The 20,021-nt window shown below is 38.2% G+C and overlaps 1 protein-coding gene across 3 annotated transcripts in view; it reads left to right on the top strand.

Moving 5' to 3' along the window:
* Positions 1-20,021, top strand: part of Fmn2 (formin 2) — a 338,855-nt gene that overhangs the window by 94,400 nt on the left and 224,434 nt on the right. For 2 of the 3 annotated variants that reach the window (XM_074047222.1, XM_074047224.1), the window contains exon 4: positions 1,486-1,541. In XM_074047222.1, coding sequence (XP_073903323.1) covers positions 1,486-1,541 — 56 coding nt within the window. Of the gene's footprint in view, positions 1-1,485; positions 1,542-15,864; positions 17,610-19,588; positions 19,734-20,021 lie in introns of all 3 variants that reach the window. The other variant, XM_074047221.1, reaches the window with a different exon arrangement.

The following is a 20,021-nucleotide window of genomic DNA, read 5'->3' as shown; positions in this document are numbered from 1 at the left end:
ACCACTTTCCAGTGACACCACTGGCTGGGACCAAACCATTAGCACGTGAGTCTTCGGGGGACAGTCTAGATCCAAACTGTAACATGGATTAAGAGAAATGATAAAAAGTAGGCAAACAAGTGAATTATGGAATACATACTGTGCCATGGAGAAATTAAGAACTGGGAAGGTGTGAGGATGGTTCTTTAAATAAAATGCTCATCTTGCCTAATATGTGCAAGACCCTAGCATCACAAAAAAGAAAAGAATAAAAAATCAAACAGAGTGTCCAGAGGAGCCAGAGCAAAGTCCTGAGAGAAGGAGCCAAGGAAGGGGTCACACAGAGATCAGGAAGGAGAATGAGTTTTGTGGCTGGGACAATAGCCACTATGGCTTTGGAGGCCCTGTGGGGGGCAGGGTTGGTATACTAGCAGGTGAGAAGTACACCAGGGTGGTTTGGAGCACAGTGGGGAAAGGCACAGATCATTAGAGAGATTAGGAAGTGTGAACAGGAGGAACTGTTGGCCTGTGTCCAGACTGTGACATTCATCTGATTAGAATGAAAACTTTCAGTGTGGCTGAACAGTGATGTTGTGCAGTTTGTTTTTCTGTAGTATTGTCATGTGCATCAGTCACAACTCCGTTAGATTGGGAATGTGCAAATGATATGAACAGTGACTGCTATGCCATTTTTAGTGTCTGACGACAGCTGAGCAAGGAGACAAACCTCCAGCCTTATTTTGTCACCACCTGCCTGTGTTACTGGCCATGGGCTTCTCTCTAAAACACAGATGGTGAAAGAGACTAATGACTTGCAGACTGTGATCCATGGAGCACTGGGAATTCCTGAAATCCCTTTTATTTTTATGTTTTTACATTTGCATATAAGCTTCACTTAACAGAAAGTACCCTTTAGCTTAAACAAAACAAGAAGCAAACAACAAACAACAACAGAAAGCCCAGACTTGGTTATTCCTCAGGTTTTCTAGCATGATGAATTTGTTGACTCTTAGAATGTCAAATGACAAAAAGACTGAAGATGCAGAATCCCTTCAGAATCCCATCTTGGTGACACTGTTCATTATCTCATTGAAATCAAAGGTAATTTGTCAATAGTTAAGGCTTTTTTGAAATCCCATCCTTCAAGATTGAAGTGGTTCCCATCATGTACACACTTTAGTGAATAATAAATTGAAGTCTTAGGGATTTGCTGGCACAATACAGAAATGAGCAATCGAGAAAAATTATTGTGGTTGAAGTGCAGAGAAGCGCATATGGCTATTCCAGATTTTAAAATAACTAATGACATGAATGTCATTTCAGGTATGTTAGATATATTCCAAAAACTCATCACATTTTCATAATGGATTAATACAGTTAGCAGAGAGACATGTTTTTAAATGATTGATTGTTAAAGATATCTTTCACTGAAGTTTTACTTTTTGACTAAGGAAATGAGAACATGTGTTCATTAAGATATTGACCAACTCTTCCTTTTCAATCTAGAATCTCAATCTGCTGTTTTGGAAAGTCCGAAAAAATGTCCAAATGCTGTCCATCAGGTAAGATTGTGTTAGGATGCAGACTTCTCATCTCTTATATTTGTCCCCATGATTTATCTTCCCATCTGCCCAGCTTCCAAGGCTGCCTTCATTTCCCTGAGCCTGCCCAGAGCCTGGTCAGGGAGAAGCAGGTGGTTTCTTCCATTTATATTGTGCAAAGAAATTCATGGTTGAGATGGAAACAACTATAAGGTTTTCAATGCTACATCATTTTATACAGTCAAAGAATTAGGGCTAACAAGAAATGTCAGTTTTGGAGATGTTTGTGCAGAGATGTGCCTGGTCAAATAGGCCCATGAACACTCTTTAATTTTTTTTTTTATTTTTCTAAAATCAAATAAGATGCTTTTTCACCATGCTCAGATGTGACTCAGGTCTTTGTGCATGCTATTACAAGTATTATTACTGAGCCCCTGAGATTCTTAAATTGCTTTGGTGAGTGAAACATTACTTAGTGTTTAATTTCCAGAGCCTTTTTTTTTTATTACTAAAGAAGCCAAAGTTTGTGTGCTTTTTCCATACTCAAAAAGGACTTAATGTAAAAAAAAATGGCAAGAAAGGAAATATTTGTATGGAATGGTATTATGGATAACAATTTCTGTTTTCAATATGAAACTAATTGTTTAATTTATTTATACTTTCATCTAGCTGTGCTTTTGAAAGTACCTTAGCAACTATGTTCAAAATGAAAACTATTGAGTGTGGTCGGGTAGAAAATGAGCGATCTCACCCAGATCTTTTTCTGGTTAATGTGTAATGACATCTGTAGATTATTTAAGACACAGTGCTCTTTTCTGTAAAATTAAAGAATTGGTGATCTATGAGAACTCTTCAAAGCATAAACTGACTTCCCTTTTCGAAAAAAGGTTTACATCAAACGTGAAAGTTGTGCTCCCCCTGGAGGATAAACAGAGGTATAAAAATACAGCTAGATGGACTATTAGTGAAGCTACTCTTAAAGATAGTATCATAAAAAATAAGTTTTATCAGCTTATATTTTTGTCAGAGAAGAGACCTATACCACCTGGGGTACTTGGAGAGGCAAGCTGGGATGAGCAGATGGTTATTAAGTGCAATGATTAGCCTATGGTGAATCAGGCAAAGAAAGGTAAAAAGGGCGAAAAAAAGCAATAATCAAGAAAAATAGTGCATTTAAGCTATCCTCTGATTAATTTTTGGATATTTCCCCCCAAACATGGCTAAATTGTTATCTGAAAGAATATAATTAGATTTTTTCTAAATTCTATGTCCATCTCTAAATTCTGTGACTGAATTTTCTGTTACATATGATAATGTCAAAGAAATCCCACAAAGAAGTTCTTATAATAGCAATGATAAAAGATATGCAGCATTGTTCTCTATATTAAGATTGCAATTGCAATATTTTAAGATATATGCTTATGCTTATATCTTCTTTCTCAAGCTACGGACTATGGTAAAGTGTATTGCAATAAGCTGATAACAATGGTGATTTAAAAACAGAGATTCAAGGATGAAATAGATTAGATAAATTTTGTATCTTATCCTTCTTTGTTGACAATGAAGTGTCTAGAAGACAGGAAATATGATAAATTAATCAGAGTATCAATATTTGAAAACAGTTGAGTTTAAGCAATCTATAAGTACATCACCAATTCTGTATCATAAGTCAATATTCTTTGTAAATCAATGATTCTTTATCATAAGTTTCTTTTGCTGGCTGGGTCCTTTCTTAATTGGTGTGGATATATTTCATAGGAGCTTAATGTAATTGGCCATAAAGAGGCTACGAAAAACCAGAATGAATTATCAGCTTACCTATATGCTTTTACTGTACTAACTTATATAATACTTACAATAATCCTTTAAATTAGCTGCTATAATTTCACATTTAACTGAAGAAGAAAAGAGTATTTATAGATGTCAAGTATAACATACTTACTGCCACAAACTTGGCGAAGGGTAAAGCTAAGTTTTGAGCACAGGCGTTTGATTTTATACCTCTACTATGATAAATATTTTACCTTTATGTGGGTAGTAGCCATATGACCGTTTAGTACTGTTGCATTCCAGAACCATCAAGTGGATGAAATGAGAAATTCATTTTGAAAGCTGTTGTGCACTCTATCATTTATGAGTCAAATGTGAGGACACATTAGAGAGGCATATAGGTGTATTAGGTCACCTATATCTCTGGCTTTCAAGGTTTTACTGTAACTTTGATGTGCTAAATTGTGTTAATTTCAGTGTTTTATTACTTGAAAGAAACAAAAAGCTTACAATTTTCATGCAAAGGGGCTTGTTTTTTCTTCTTAGTCACTAGATGGCAGCTCTGTATCTCTGTAAATTACCACTGCAGAATGAAAGAAGAGAGTTTAAGCTAGTTTGCTCTGTATGAAGGATAAACATAAGATTTACCAGTCCATCCATGTTGCTTGCCTTGTTCTGTCGTCACATTGCAAGAATCCCAGAACTGCAGCTCAGCTGCAGCAGAGTTGGAAAGCCTCCTCTAGTTTTTCCTTCAGGTGTGTGCTTAGGCACCTGTTCTCACAAATTGAAGTTCACTGGAATTTATTGAATGAAATTTGAATATTACTCTGTCCCTGTAGTATTCTTTATCCCTAGAAGAAGCACATGACTCTTAAAGCCTTTTTCCAACTAAGGACTTGACAGCTGTCATGTTTTCTGATGCTTGAAAGTAAATACAGTTGGCATATGTGAAAAGAAAGGAATATAGCTACTTGAATGCATTTATTGATAGTTTAATGGAATTAAAAATAATACTATATCCTTTAGATTGCAATGATAATTTTTGAGATGGGGACTTGCTATGTTGCCTAGGTTAGCCTCAAACTTCTGGCATCTTCCTGCCTCAGCCTCCCCTCACCCCAAGTAGCTGGGACTACAGGCATATGCTACCTCATCCAGCACTTGCTGACTATTTTAAGTTCAAGTAATATGCCTTGAAAAATCTGCATTTTCTAAAGAAGTATGCCATCAAACTAAAATGGGACTTTAATTTTTTTATCCTTTAGTATTTGAACTATTGTTTAAACTCTTTTACACTGTATAATATGTAAATAACTAAATATGGATTATTTTCTCTAAAAATGTTACATTAAGTTAAAGGTTGGTGTGTAGCATGTTTACCTGGTTTCCACCCAGTTTTTAACTTATTCTTTGCTTTTGAAGTTAAATGAAAAAGCTTATTTTTCATTTAACTGAAAGTCTTCATTTCCTGAAAGTGTTAGCAGGTTTTCACTGTGAATAAATAACTTGAAAGGCAAACAGAGTAATATTCGATCTTTAAAAGCCCTAGCATTTGGTAGGTACTGATATGAGACAATTATGTTTGTATCTTACACATTACATATTTATTAATTATGAGTATTCCTGTCTGTCACAACGTGCTAGATCATAAAAAGAAATTAAACAATATAAGCACTATCATCCTCTATGTATTGTACAGTTTACATGCAAATAAATTATCCCATGTCAAAACAATGTTCTGTTCTACTGGGTCTCCTCAGTGCTCATCAATTACAAATGTATTGGAATTGAATAATTTCCCATTGGATCTCCTTAAAGAATGGGTTATATAGTGTTCTTTGTACATGTCTTTATTTTGTGGGAACTCCAAGGGTTCAAGGAGAAATGTAGACATTTTAGCATCAGAAATAAAGGGGTAAAAATGGGAGATTCTTCCTTCAGTTTTAAGACTGAGAACCAGTTAGAATCCATAAAGCAGTTAGAATTTGATTTGAGGATGGAAAGAAAGAATTGGATGTCACACAGTTTTTGTTTTTTTCTGAGATGGTAGATCTTGGAGGTAAAATGAAATTACGTCTTTGTTCTGTTGAGTTTTAGATGGTGTAAAACTAGTTGATGCTGTATAAAATGTTATTAATGACCTGTGGAGAAAGACAAAGAGTTCAAGAAATTGATCTAAAGTAATAACTAAGCTGATAAAAGTTCTTTGCTTGTAAAGGTTGCTTATCTCTTATCAAACATCTGCTGACCTACAATGTTTAAGAAGTTTGTGGTAGATATAAAAGAAAATCAAATAATTACACAGCAGTATCCCAGGTACAAAGAAGCAGTCAGTTAATCAGAGGGATGCATCTTTTCCACGTACATGAACTGATTTTCAGTATGTAATTCTGCCAAGTTATTAAGTGGATATTTATTATATCCCTTAGAAATGGAAAGGTTATTGAGAGACTGTAATTTAAGGACAGTTTCTTAGGAAAGGTAATACTTCAATCACTTCCTTATTTTGGACAGGTAGGGCAAGAAGAGTGTTGCAGATGGGATAAGAGAGTGAAAGTGCAGAAGAGGGAGGGAATATGACTCTGGGGTGGGAGGTGGCACATAGTAGTCCAGTGATGTGACAGGCAACTCAGCTTCTTCCTAAGCAGACCTGGCATCACCTTCAGCCCCATGGGCCTCCTCTACACACAACCTGACAGCCCAGAGCCCTTGTTATCTGGATTACTGCTGGGGTCTCCCTACTTCCAGTTGTAATACCTTGCAGTCTCTCCCCCATGAAGCCCCCAGAGTTAACTTTCTGAAAATCCACACTTACTTATAGTTGAACTCTGTTTTGACTCAGTCAAGAACTGTTCATTGCACTTCTGAAAAAATTCAGACATTTGAGTTAACACACAGGGTTTTGTTTTGCCATCCTGTGCTAGTTACTATTTCCTATATGTTGAGCAGCCTTAAAAATAGCCTGGTTTTCTGAAAGATTTCATGTGCTTCATAACTGTGCTTATGTATGTGTGTTTTATGCACTCCTGCTCCCTTTACCCCTTTTGATGTTCCTACTCAGGAATTCCTATAGGAACCTTACTTTTCCACAGCTAGTGAATTACACACAGGCCACTAAAGGTCCTTATTTTCTCTGTCCCTTCAGTATCTAACATAGTACCTGACATTTTGGGGAGCACAGAAAATATCTGATGAAAGAATAGCTATGTGAGAGACCATACTGATGAGATCGTGTAGTATGTGTATCTTGGAAAGTGTTAGAAAATTTGCTTCTATTCATGCCACAGTGGTTTGAGGATGTTGGCTTTGGACCAGTTTTCCTGGGCATAAATCCCAGTTATTCCATTATTATCTGAGGAACTGTTAAAGATAAACAAAACCAGACACTCATTAGGATGGTAAGGACAGATTCTCATCAATGGCTACTATTGCAATAGGTAAATAGGGAGTCCACTGTGAGCAGAGCTCAGCTTCCAACTGTATAGAAGAGACTGAGAGCTCATTTAAAGGGAGAAAGAGGGTACCCAGAGGGGGTGAACAGAAGCTCAGGAGAGGCAAGGAAGTGAAAATTACAAGGGGTATATCAATAAGATGAGAGTAGGCCAATGATGTCTGCTTACTGGCAGTTATCAAAGTTAGGAGTCTGTCTTCCCTCAGAGCCTAGAAGACAGAGGACCTGTCCTCATGTTGGTGCAACAAATAGTAAGCTTTGGTAATCTTGAATTTTTTCACATAGCCATTTTCAGAAGGGATAGGGTCACTCCAGATATGTGGCCTTGAGCTGTTAGAAACTATTCTAGTGTTAGTTGAAGTCTTTATAGGCCAAGGTTGAGGTCTAGTTTAGATGAGGGCTCAGAGGAGCCTGGCTAGAATTTGATTAAGTTGAGATTCTTTGTCAGACCTTGTCTTTAGTCTGTTTTCTGTTGCCACAGAAAAATGAACACCACAGATTGGTAATTTATAAAGAAGAGAGGTTTATTTAGTTCGCTGTTCTGGAGGCTAGGAAGTCCAAGAGCATGGTTCTGGCACCTTGTGAAGGCCTTCTTATTATATCATACTGTGACAGATATCAGCACATGGTGAGACCAAGCAGGTGTGAATGTACAGATCTCTCTTCTTTTTATAAAGCCACCAATGTTATGAAGGGAGCCCCATTCTCATAATGTAATCCAGTCCTAATTACCTCCCAAAGGTCCTACCTCCAAATACCATTTCTGGAGGTGTACAGATTACTGAATTTGGGGATTAAATTTTCAACACATGACCTTGGGGGGACATAGTCAAACCATAGCAGAACTTGAGAAATGCTAATTAGATGTTAATTATTAAAGTTGGTATGAGATTTATTTTCTTCAGGGAAAGTATTTTACTTGGTACCTTAATTTCCTCATCTGTAAAAAGCATATAATTATTCTTATCTGAGAGGGTTTGTGGGTTTTAAATGCATTAATTTCTGTACAAATGCTTTGAAGAGCTTATGTCACACAGTAAACTCTCAAATGGCTAGTGATTATTTTCTAACATTGTTGTTATAGCTGAGCAATACTGTTTTGTTTTTGTTTTTGTCAGTTCTGGGAATCGAACCTAGGGCCTTTTGCACATGTAGTTCTATCATTGAGTTATATCCCCAGCCCTACTCTGCCATTTTGAAAGTTGCTTTCATGGTATTGTTAATTCTCATTTTTTATGAATTCTGTATTTGCAAACTCATCTACCTGCTAAAATTTACTATATTCCCCAAGTCAGTATTCACTCTCAGCCATACAAAGTGGTAAAACATTTTAGTATTTCAACTGTGTTCTTTCTCAGGTGCAGTTGAACAAAGAGAAGCTTTACCTTCTTGATTCAGCCTAATTTTGTAAACAAGAGTTTTTTGCACTGTCGATTTAATGCCCTGTTTTCCCCATTTTTCATGAATGGACCCCATACTAAGCACAGAGGTGCTATCTGTTGTTTCTTAAGTCCAATAAAGCCATGGTGTTCCTTATGGAGAAAGTACATGTCAGGCAAACATCATTCCAGCGTGAGTTACAGTGTTCGATGTTAATGACTTATCAATGTTAAATAAGATGTCTTTTCACCTGGAACACACATTTAAAAAAGGTTATATATTGATTGGTTGACAAAAATGTAACCAAAGCTTGGTTTTCCAGTGGTTCTGTATTGACTAATTCAGTGTTTGCAGGGAATTTATTTATAGCTACTATGAATAACATAGGAAATTGCCCAGGGTACTTATTTAATCCTCATGGTCCTCTCTATGGGTAATGGGGTGTGTTAATCAGACATTTTAGGTGGTACTGGGTTTGAATTCAGGACTTCACTTGCTAGGCAGGTGCTCTGCCACAAACAGTTTAAAGGAGGAAAGATTTACTTTTAGTTCACGATTTCAGAGGTTTCATTCGTGGTCACTTGACTCTGTTTCTGGGCCCCTGTGTGCTAATGTAGAACATGGTGGGGACTTTAAATTGCCTCATGGCAGAGAAGGAGGCAGAGAGAGAGACAAATAGGAAGGGACCAAGAACAAGAAACTCCCTTCATAGTCATTCCCCAGTGTCCTACTTCCTCCAACCAGGCCCTATCTCCTAATAGCCAATTCAGTTATGAACTCAATGGAGCAATCAGTTAATGAGTTAGCACCCTCATGGTCTAGTGACCACTCAGTAGCACCACCAGTTGGCCACCAAGCTTCTACACTGAAGGCTTTTTGGGGAGCACTTCATCCAAACTACATCATAGGCTATACACATTTTACAGGCCATTAAATACCTAATGAGTGAAGTAGAGACTTTAAGATATCTTGGCCTCAGTAGGTGAGAACCATGAAGTTTTGAACAAGAAAGTACCATTACTTGGCAAAGGAATGTAATACTGATTTGAGAGAGTAAAGCCACATAGAAGAACCAGTTTTTCAGCTCTGAGTAATCCCATCGTGAGGTGATGAGACTCAGCCAAGGTGTTAAAGGTGATAAAGGGAAAACAGCAACCAATGACTGAAATGATGGGTTTACTAACTATGTCTAGAGTATAGCCTGTGGTTCTCACAGTGTGGCCCCTGGGCAAGTACCATAGTGTCCAGTGGAAATTGATTAGAAATGCAAATTCTCAGGCCCTTCTGGGGACTTACTGATTTGCAACTCTGGTTATGGGCCCAGCAATTTGTGTTTTAACACCCCTCCCTGCCCCAGGTGATTCTGGAACACATTCAGCTAAGAGACAAGGGGGTAGTGAGATGGTTCAAAGACATTAGCAAGCCTAAGTAAATAAGGCGGGGTGATATTTTTTGGAGGATAATATGCATTTCAGTTTCAGGAAAAGGGCAGGATAATAAAATGGTAGTGATAGCTAACCAGTTTCAAAATGAAAGTGAAGCACTGATGAGAAAGAAAAATTTTGAATGAGTAGAGAGGAGAGATTGAAGATATAAAACCTGATGAGCTCTTCCAGTACATAAAGAGGATAGTGGGCCAAGAATGAAGTCTTCCTTCTCTCCCCTCAAAAAACCAGTGAAGGGAATAGAGGAAAAGAAATGGGAAGATAGAAGAATAAAATTACAGAAGCAAGAGAAGAGAGGGTTTTAAGAAAGAAGGAGTGAGTAACAGTCACTGATTCTATGTAACAGGCAGGGTAAAACAATAATATTTGGCAATAAGATTATCCACACTGAGAAAACAATTCCACTACAGTGGCAATGTCAAATGGCAGTTCCACCATTCTGGCTAATATTTCTAATGAATTCATTTGATTTTTCTCTAAGCTTCATTCTTTAGGGAGGTTTTTTATGGGAAAGGAGAGCTACAATAAATAGTGTTTTTCTTCCTGTACTATTTGAGACAATTAAGGAATATATTGCCTTAGAGTCCAGAACCTTGCCACAACACTAGCTCAAGTTACTAGATGAAAATTCAGAAGAGGTGAGAGGGAACAAAAGCAGCAGTTTTCTTCCCTTTGGTGTTTCCTTTTCACTTTTTCCCCCAACCACTTGATTGCTTCCATTAATAACAATGCCTTTAGTCTCTACATCAGTTTGCTATCAGCTTGCTAAAAGTAATGTGACCGGTTATATTTTCTCATTTATGCAGTGAAGGATTTAACTTGGAAGAATTTATCACATTCACTCCAGTTCTAACACATTATAATCATAAATCATTATTTGTTTCATTATAAAGATTTCATAGATACCATTTAAACTCTATGTATGAAGCTCTTTTCTGTAATGTATTCTATTTTAAAAAGTCCTAAGTAAGTTACAGTTTATCATTGTTCTAATATTCCCTTTCTTGAAATTTCTCTTCAAATTTGAAATTTTCAGTACTTTTTCTTTTCAAAATCTGGATTTCTTATAGGATCATGTTTAGAATGTGTGGGATTATTGTAGATCTGGAATGGCATTGATTTACACCAAAAACTTAGAATGTTTTAGAATTTAGAACATGAGAAATAGAGAATTTATATGCTTCTATGAAGAGGAAAATTCCTGTTTTATAGATGTATAGAGAATCCTAACTTTCCAGAAATGGATTTGGAATTTAGCAGAAGCTGCAAATCTGAGTATGGTAGAATATGAATTACCTATCTCATATCAAAATTTACAAAATAAATTATTAATGTCAACTTGCCAGTAAGCAGTTTTTATATCCTAGGCCTGAAAATATCCTGCTCACGTAATAAACATAATAAAGCTTCAAAGATGAGCAAATTAACTTTTCAACAAAAGCTTTACTTGAGTGTATCTTGGCTTCCTTCTTGACAAGTGGTAACCTTAATGTTACAGTAATGTTTTCTTTTCTGGGAATCAGATAATCTTGCACTTGGAAAAATGTTTTTGGTGAACATTTTATTTCTCAATGGTAATTTGTATTTTGTGATATGCAAGTGTTCAAACAATTTATAAGAACTAACCATCACCACCCACATGTCAGATTATACAGGAATGGAAGAATTTTGGCTGACTGATTGTATATAATTGTTGAGCCAGAGTGGATGACAAACTCTATCATTTTTTGTGATTTAGGGTTTTGAAGCAATATTTCTAAATACAAATAATCTCAAAATTTGTAATATAGAGAGTATATTACTTATGTTTTGACTGAAATAGGTTTATCTTTCCTCCATTTGTAAGGGTTACTTATTGTATAAGTTCTATACAAAATTGTCAAGATCACATTTTTCCTTTTTTTTTAACTCTATTTAATTTTTGTTCTCAAGAAACATTAACCTTGGGTATACTGTTACACAATTTCTGAAAATGCCAAGAGTTTCTTTGAAAAGCGTAGAACTCTGAAGATAATAAAAGTTCATTTCTCCAAGGTCAAGTCCTTTGAGGATTTGGTAGGCCTCCCCTCTAGCTGCACCCTGAAGAGATGGAAGATTAAGGTCCAGTTAGGAGCAGTCTGCTAACTTGAGGGCTTTCTGTGGACTGCAGAGTGCCTGGCAGACTCTTACTGATTAAATCAGGCTTTCTCAGTGGGTGGGCTTTGTTGGTCCAGATCTTAGAATGTTTGCTTCAGTGGCCAGTAGACAGCCTGTTCTCTTCACAATGATCAATATTTACCATGTATAATGGTAAATAACAATAACCTATAGAGAAATCAACTCAGTACCCTCAGGAATGCAGCCTTCTCCAGAGAGTTTGTACCATAAAGAACTCACTAATGTGTTGGTGTTGTGAATTGGTGCTGTGAGGGCCAGCCAACCCTTGACTGATAACCCTGGATAGGAAAGGCTAGATAATATTCTTCCATGACTCTTGGTTAAATTCAGAATCAACAATCCTATATGCATTTGGCTGCTCTGTAATAGTGACTGGATGAACTGGTCAGTAAATGTTTGAGACAAACATCATTGCTCTGCTTCCTGGAGTGGAAAAGGAAAACAGTAGCATTGATTCAAGGCCCAGGTTTATGGAGTGAGCAAAGATAGGTCAGAAAGGGGAGTGAAAAGTCTAGAAAAATGTTTTTTGGTTCTTGTCTACAATAGGAATAACGTAGGAAGCAGATAGTCTCTTACCCCTACTTTTCTTCCATGTCTTCTATCCATAATTTTAGTTTGTATGCAAAGTTCTTTGTATAAAAATTTGTGTTTATATTCTTGTCTTTGTATTCTGTTTATTATTATCTTCAAGAATTCTTTGACCCTGCCACCTTCCTGGTATCACATAGATAATAGCCAATAAATATGGCTAAAGTTGCCATATTTGTTATAAATTCAGTTTCAAAATTTTATTCTCTTATCACTGTTCACCATTTCTTAGTTTTATTTCTTATTGTATCTTATATTTGAAAACTTTTGATACTTAGAGAGTATAACAGTTCTTAACTTTTTATTATCTAAGTGCTCTTTGTCATCTCTTTATTTAAAAAAAGTAAAACACATAAGAGAAAAATACACATTAACGAATCGATCACTTTTTAAAACTAGGTTCAACCCATGTTCCTCCATGACTTACTACCCATCATGCTTTAGTTTTAATAGGGTTGATTTATCTGTGATTGTAGGGTATTTTAAGCCACATGATATAAATAGAATGTAAGGTAAAATTACTAACCTTGCAGAAGTTGTAGGATTTTTTGCAGTCAGGGAAGGTGATGGTAGAGTACTTGAGTCACATGAAAATAATTGATTATGAGTACCTGACAGAGTTAGTTAATATGGCAAAGATAATTATATGACAGATAGGTTTTTTAAAGATGAGCTTGCATATCACGATTGCCAAAGGTCATAGGGAAAATTGATGAGGTTCTCAAATATTACAAAAATGACCATCTTTTCATAAACGATGTCATGTATCATGTATTTTGCAAAAAAAAGTACTGAAAGTGACTTTAATTCTAAAATTTATGTATTCTTCCCAGTATGATATGTTTTTTTTCTTTGATTGAACCCAGGGTTTCATGCATGTTAGGCAAGTGCTCTGCTACTGAACAATATCCCCAGCCCAAAACTTTTCCCTAAATAAAGTTCTTTAGTTATGTTGTTTTTAGTTTCTTTTTTTAGGAAAAGAAATGAATATTTTTTTCACAATTTATTCTGAAATTTTGGTGCCTTTTTATTGTAGCAGTTAGGTTTTGTTACAGGAACCAGAAAATACACTAGGTGTATTAAACAGAAAGGTTTATTACATAAATAAAGTATTTAATGGAAAAGTTGAAAAGTTTAAGGATCTGCCTCTAAGCTGAAACTTTTACAGATAAACTTTTGAGGAAACAATTGCAAATTGTGGAGTGGACATTTAATCATGTTCTTAAGAAGCTGCAAGTTTTCAGATCTTCATTGTCAAGAGGACAGTCAAGACACAGAGGAGTATGAGCTGTTATCTCTTTCAGCTTCCAAATCTCTGTGTGACTATAACTATCTGAGTTACAGTGAGCCTATAAATGTAGTTTTTCTTGTTACCTTTAGAAATTGAACAAGAAGGCATGGAAGTTGGGAGAGTCACTAACTTCCAAATTGTCTGGAATTAAGAGGTTGTTTAGAACAAACTGGTTCCAGTGTATGAGAACTGGCTCCAAAATATAATGAAACTGAGGAAGGCAGCCAGACTCAGGATTGCACAGATTGGAGACTTACTGACAGAAGCATGGTTTTAGACAGCAGCGAGACCCATGAGTCCCCTAACTTTGGGTCAGAAGTAAAGCTATATGTATTGGTCAGGACAAAAGTGGCTGCATCCAAGCCAGAATGTACCTGGTTTGTCTCATGCAACTATCAGAGTTGGGGACATAAGACTCTACATACCACTCATGTAAATAGACACTTGTCTGTTTGCAGTATGTGGGAAAACTATGAAGGGAAAACTGGCAAGGGTTCCTCAGGGCAATCATGGTAGTGTGATGTGAGGTGGCTGCAGATTCATGTCAAACTGAATCCTTAAGAGGTCTTTTCTAGTACCAGTTACCACGTACAGGAGGATTCTCTATTATGTTTGGTCAACTAGCTATGTAATTTAGATTAAAAATCCCAGGAATCTTCCCAGTCACTGATACTGTGACATCTGTTGTCACTAGCTTTGTGTGCTGTGTTGGGGTAGCTGGCCTGCGAATGCGGGAGCATAAATCCTTATAGAAAGGAGTGGAACACTTTCTCCTGGACTAGGCCGTTATGACTTACCGTCATTTTCTTCTTTGTGGGTTTTTTGTTTGTGTGTGTTTTTCTAATGTCTTTTAATTTTTATATTGCTTTTATTATGTTAACCTATGATGAAAAACAAGTGGCCTAGGTAATAATATTTAAGAACTGGGTTTTGAAAACTCTTCCAGAATCTACTTCTTATCTGCCATTCATCAGTTAGCCTGCTTTTTTGTGTTTGTTTTTGTTTTTTTTTTCTTTGGTGGAACTGGGGTTTGAACTCAGGACTTTGTACTTGCAAAGCAGGTACTCTACTGCTTGAGCCACACCTCCAGTCAATTTTGCTGGAATTTTCTTTGGAGATGGGGTCTCCCAAACTATTTGCTAGGGCTGGTTTCAAACCAGGATCCTTCCGATCTTAAGTTTCTAACACTAGCAGGCAGGAGCCACTGTGCCTGGTCAGTTAATCTTTTTATCTGATAATTGTTAGTGGAAAAATGAAAATCCTGGCTATACACCAGTATAATGCAAGAAATACTGATTAATGACTAAAAGCAATATTTGAAGATATTCTGGGAAAATGAAGATATTCTGGGAAAATGAAGATATTCTGTACATGCAACTACTCTGTTATAAGAAAGAAACAGATGAATTTGTGTGCCAGCATTTTGTCCTTTGGTTACTGCTTGTATTTAATAGTATTATAATTAGTGAATGGAATTAAATAAAGTGGTCAAACAGTATATAAAAATTGTTTACTATAGTTATTTCTTTTGCCATGGACTACTTAGAAAATATATGGCACAGTTTTCCCATATGGGCATCATAATACTTTAGCCTTGGGTAGACGTTGGTAAAAAATAATGACTTCAGAGCTGTGTGTTTGTGTGTGTGTGTGTTATGCTTGCACATAAAATATAATGTACCTCTCAAAATTTTGCCCATTTAAAGTATCTATCTTTATAAATTTGTGGAGAACCACCAGTTTCCATTTTTGTAAACATACTAAATATAGCTTGGCATGTACTTAGAAGGTAATGCTCATGTTTCTATGGGTGTCAAAACGTTTCACGTATTCTCACTAGAGACTCATGCAGTTATTTCTTCCAAAAGGTAGTAAGTGCCTTTAAAGCTCAGGATTGCATTATAGTGTCTTTAGGGAACATCCTAATAGCAAATGTGCCTAGGCAGGAAAGAGAGAAGCCCATTTTAGGAAGGACTGCCTGCCTCAGAATTTTCTTTCCTATTTTCAGTTGTTTGCTTGTCCTCCATGATATTATTTGAAGAGAGACAAACAAGGACCTTCAGATCCTATGACAGTGTAGAGCACCCACATTAAATGCCAAAGAGGACACACACAGAAATTTTAATAGTATATTTCTGTGGAGGGCTCTTTCTGGAAGTATTGCAACCAACAAATGTGATTTTGTTTAATTTTATAATATTTTTGATATTTGGATGTTTCCTAATTTCATATTTAACTATGCCTGTCCTTGTTGGTCCTCAGGAAGTTTTTGACATGAAGTCTAAAGGACAGGCAACTGTAATTCAGCAACTGGAACAGACCATTGAGGATCTGAGGACCAAAATAGCTGAACTAGAGAAGCAGTACCCTTCGCTGGACATGGAGGTGGCCAATGGCCGTCAAGGGATTGAGAATGGAGTGGCATTCTCAGAAGATGTCTGTCTGGAAGCTCTCAGATTAGGAGGAAAGGATGTGCGGCACCCAAGGATTTTTCAGGCCAAATCCATACAGACTTCCCCAACAGAAGAGGGCGGGGCACTAACACTGCCATTTGTGAGTGCACTGCCAGAGAGTCCTCCATGCCCTCCTGGTACTGAAAATGGAGAGTCAGCTGTTCCATCCTCACCCTCTGGATCTCAGACAAAATTCTGTTCAGAGATTTCTTTGATTGTGTCTCCAAGGCGAATATCAGTGCAGCTCGACGCCCATCAGTCTATACAGAGTGTAACCCAACTTCCATCACCCCCATCCATTCCGTGGTCTGATGGTCAGGGAGAGCCTGGGTCACAGCCTTCACACCTTTCTCTTCAGACTGAGTTTGGAACTAGCCATGAATGCTCTGTTTCCTCCTCCACTGAAAACAGCTGCCATATCCCACCCCCACCATCTCTGCCTTGCACGGGGTGTTCCAGCTCCATGACTTCCCCGCCTCCCACTCTCTCAAACATAATAGTGCCTGCTCTGTCCAGTACCGCACCTTCCCCTCTGCCACCCCCTGCCCCTCCTCTGCCTGGAGTGGGGATACCCCCTCCCCCTGCCCCTCCTCTGCCTGGAGTGGGGATACCCCCTCCCCCTGCCCCTCCTCTGCCTGGAGTGGGGATACCCCCTCCCCCTCCTCTCCCTGGAGTGGGGATACCCCCTCCCCCTCCTCTCCCTGGAGTGGGGATACCCCCTCCCCCTGCCCCTCCTCTGCCTGGAGTGGGGATACCCCCTCCCCCTGCCCCTCCTCTCCCTGGAGTGGGGATACTCCCTCCCCCACCTCTCCCTGGAGTGGGGATACTCCCTCCCCCACCTCTCCCTAGAGTGGGGATACCCCCTCCCCCTCCCCCTCCTCTGCCTGGAGTGGGGATACCCCCTCCCCCTCCCCCTCCTCTCCCTGGAGTGGGGATACCCCCTCCCCCTCCCCCTCCTCTCCCTGGAGTGGGGATACCCCCTCCCCCTCCCCCTCCTCTGCCTGGAGTGGGGATACCCCCTCCCCCACCTCTCCCTGGAGTGGGGATACCCCCTCCCCCTCCTCTCCCTGGAGTGGGGATACCCCCTCCCCCTCCCCCTCCTCTGCCTGGAGTGGGGATACCCCCTCCCCCACCTCTCCCTGGAGTGGGGATACCCCCTCCCCCTCCTCTCCCTGGAGTGGGGATACCCCCTCCCCCTCCTCTCCCTGGAGTGGGGATACCCCCTCCTCCTCCTCTTCCTGGAGTGGGAATTCCCCCCCCACCTCCTTTGCCTGATTTGGGTGTTCCACCTGCTCCAGCTCCACCTCCTCTTCCCCCTGGGACAGGCTTTCCCCCACCTCCTCAGCTCCTGGGATCAGGTCCTCCACTTTCTCCACAAGTTGGAAGTAGCACTTTAGCAACACCACAAGTGTGTGGATTTCTTCTTCCTCCATTACCATCTGGCTTGTTTGGATTAGGGATTAATCAGGACAGAGGTAGTAGGAAGCAGCCAATAGAACCTTGTCGGCCAATGAAGCCTCTTTATTGGACAAGGATTCAACTCCATAGTAAAAGGTAACATAAAAGCTAGCTCATCTTTACATAGTTTGTCAATACAAGGGGAACATAAAGCTTTTGGAGAAAGTACAATTTAATGTATTCGTTAGGTACAACTCTAAAACTTAACTGAAGATTTTATATCAATTATTTAAAATTGCAGACTTTTCTCCAGCAGTATCGGGGTGGTATCATTGTATGGGATGTACAAATATCTAGCTATAAAGTTAGTTTGTCGCTTAAGCAGAGAGGAAAATACTTTTCTTGGTGTATATACTCTGTTTCCTAGTGGCAGAACATTACTGCCATGCATCCCTGAGCCCAGCTGCAACAATACTTATATTGAAAGAATGGACACATGAAATAGGGAAGGTATTTTCCACATGACAATCTGTTCTTTGCTTTCCCTATTTAAATTTCCATTTCTGAGCAGTATCTTAAAAATGTAAATCAGATTCATAGGCATACTGACTCCTGAGGATGGTGTTTGCATCCTTGAAAAGGCCCAGCCTTGCTTTTTTTTGGTAGTAGTAGTCTTTCTTCAGAAATATGTTATGTAAAGAATATATTCACACTCCGTGTGTAAATTTAGGTTCGAGAATTTCATGGCACTTCTATAATTGATGACATAGTGTGAAGTAATCAAATCATAGTTGGGAGTTATCACCATAAAACAATACTTTCCACGACTTTGCTGATGGTACAGTGTTCATCCATAGCCCATGTCCTGTTCCCTAGTCCCTAACACTGGGTTGGATGGCTTGGTTGTGGAAGCTGGGGAGGGTAGGAAAAGCACTTTCTTTAAATTCTAACTTTTTATGATTCTTTGATTTTATTTATGTGCTGTGGCATGTGTTTAGAAACTGGGTATTTACCAGGTTCATTTTCATTTCCTGGATTAATTTTCTCTTCACTAAATCCTATTAGGAGGCAAGGCTACATATCCTGACTACTTTTAGCTTTGTAGTTATTTTTTTGTATAGGTTCCATGTCACTTCTATATGCAGATGATTCATTTAAAAATGTGCCCTAAACTAATTTTCTCCAGATATATTATATAAACTTCTTTTGCACTTTTTTTTTCTTTTTTGGAGACAGAGTTTCCTTGTATAGCCTAGGCTGGCCTAGAATCTCTGTGTACCATAGGCTGGCCTTGAACTCACAGTCTTCCTTCCTCTACTTCACAAGTGCTGGAATTGCAGGTGGGCATCAGCACACACAGGAGAAGTAATTTGTTTTTGTTTTGTTTTGTAGTGCTGGGCATGGAACTCAGGGCCTTACAGAGGCTAGCAAATGCTATACCACTGATTTACATCCACAGCCCTTTAGGTTTTTTTTTTTTTCTTCTTCTTAAAAATTTTATCTACCATGGCATATACCTATAAACCAGCTACTCAGTAGGTGGAAATACGAGGATTGCAGTTCAAGACCAGCTTGGACAAAAGCTGCAACCCTGTCCAAAAAACAAACTAAAAAACAAAAAAGCCTGGGGGTATGGCTCAATTGGTAGAACACTTGTCTGGCAAGTAGAAAAAAATGTGAATTTACCTTTTTTAGGTAGTACTACACAAATCTGTAGTTATTGAGGAACCAAATAACAATGGAATGATGGGAGTCAGAAGAAAGAGAGAGAGAGTGCTATCCTGAAAAAATGTTTGTTTTTTAACCCATGAATAATCTACCGGGCAATAAATTAAGTTGAGATTGTGAGATAGCAAGTATTTCTTGCTTCACAGACCATTCTGAGAGGGGTTTTCCATGTTTTTGTACATGACTTGAAAACTAGGAGTTCCTGAAATTATTGCTGCACAAAGGTTCTATTTTATGTGAATGGTATTTTACCTTTCTTATAAAGTTGATGAAATATTCTCTTATCTCACTCCCTTCACCTCCCTTCTTTCAGTTTGTCTCCTCCCTCCCTTCCTTCTTTTTGTTTATGTTTACCATAATGTAGTTTTGGTCAATGGCCCTTTGATTGTTCTTTTGCTTAATTTTAGGGATTCTAGTCCTTCACTTATTTGGGAAAAAATTGAAGAGCCATCCATAGATTGCCATGAATTTGAAGAATTGTTTTCTAAAACTGCTGTAAAGGAGAGAAAGAAACCTATTTCTGACACAATCTCAAAGACAAAGGCTAAACAAGTGAGTATTTTTGTGCCTTCTGAATTTGGACAGAGTTTCTAGCAGAAGTCTGATCGTTCATTACACAAGATCTTTGGAAGGGCTTATGGGCTAGCTAAATGACTGTGGACTTTAAAGATAGCAAAGGTTATAATTTTACAATGTGTGCTTAAGTAAAACAAGTACAAACAGAACAACAAATAATCTGCTCCATCAAGTGATAATGCCCGACTCTTATTTGTAATCTCATTAGTACATATTCCCAAATTTTCAGTTATTTGTTTCCATAATTAGTTGTTCAGGAATACA

The sequence above is a fragment of the Castor canadensis genome, chromosome 11 (assembly GCF_047511655.1).
Source record: "Castor canadensis chromosome 11, mCasCan1.hap1v2, whole genome shotgun sequence".
Taxonomy (NCBI): Eukaryota; Metazoa; Chordata; class Mammalia; order Rodentia; family Castoridae; genus Castor; species Castor canadensis.
The sequence above is the reverse complement of the archived record's forward strand: the minus strand, read 5'-3'. Positions and strand labels throughout refer to the sequence as shown.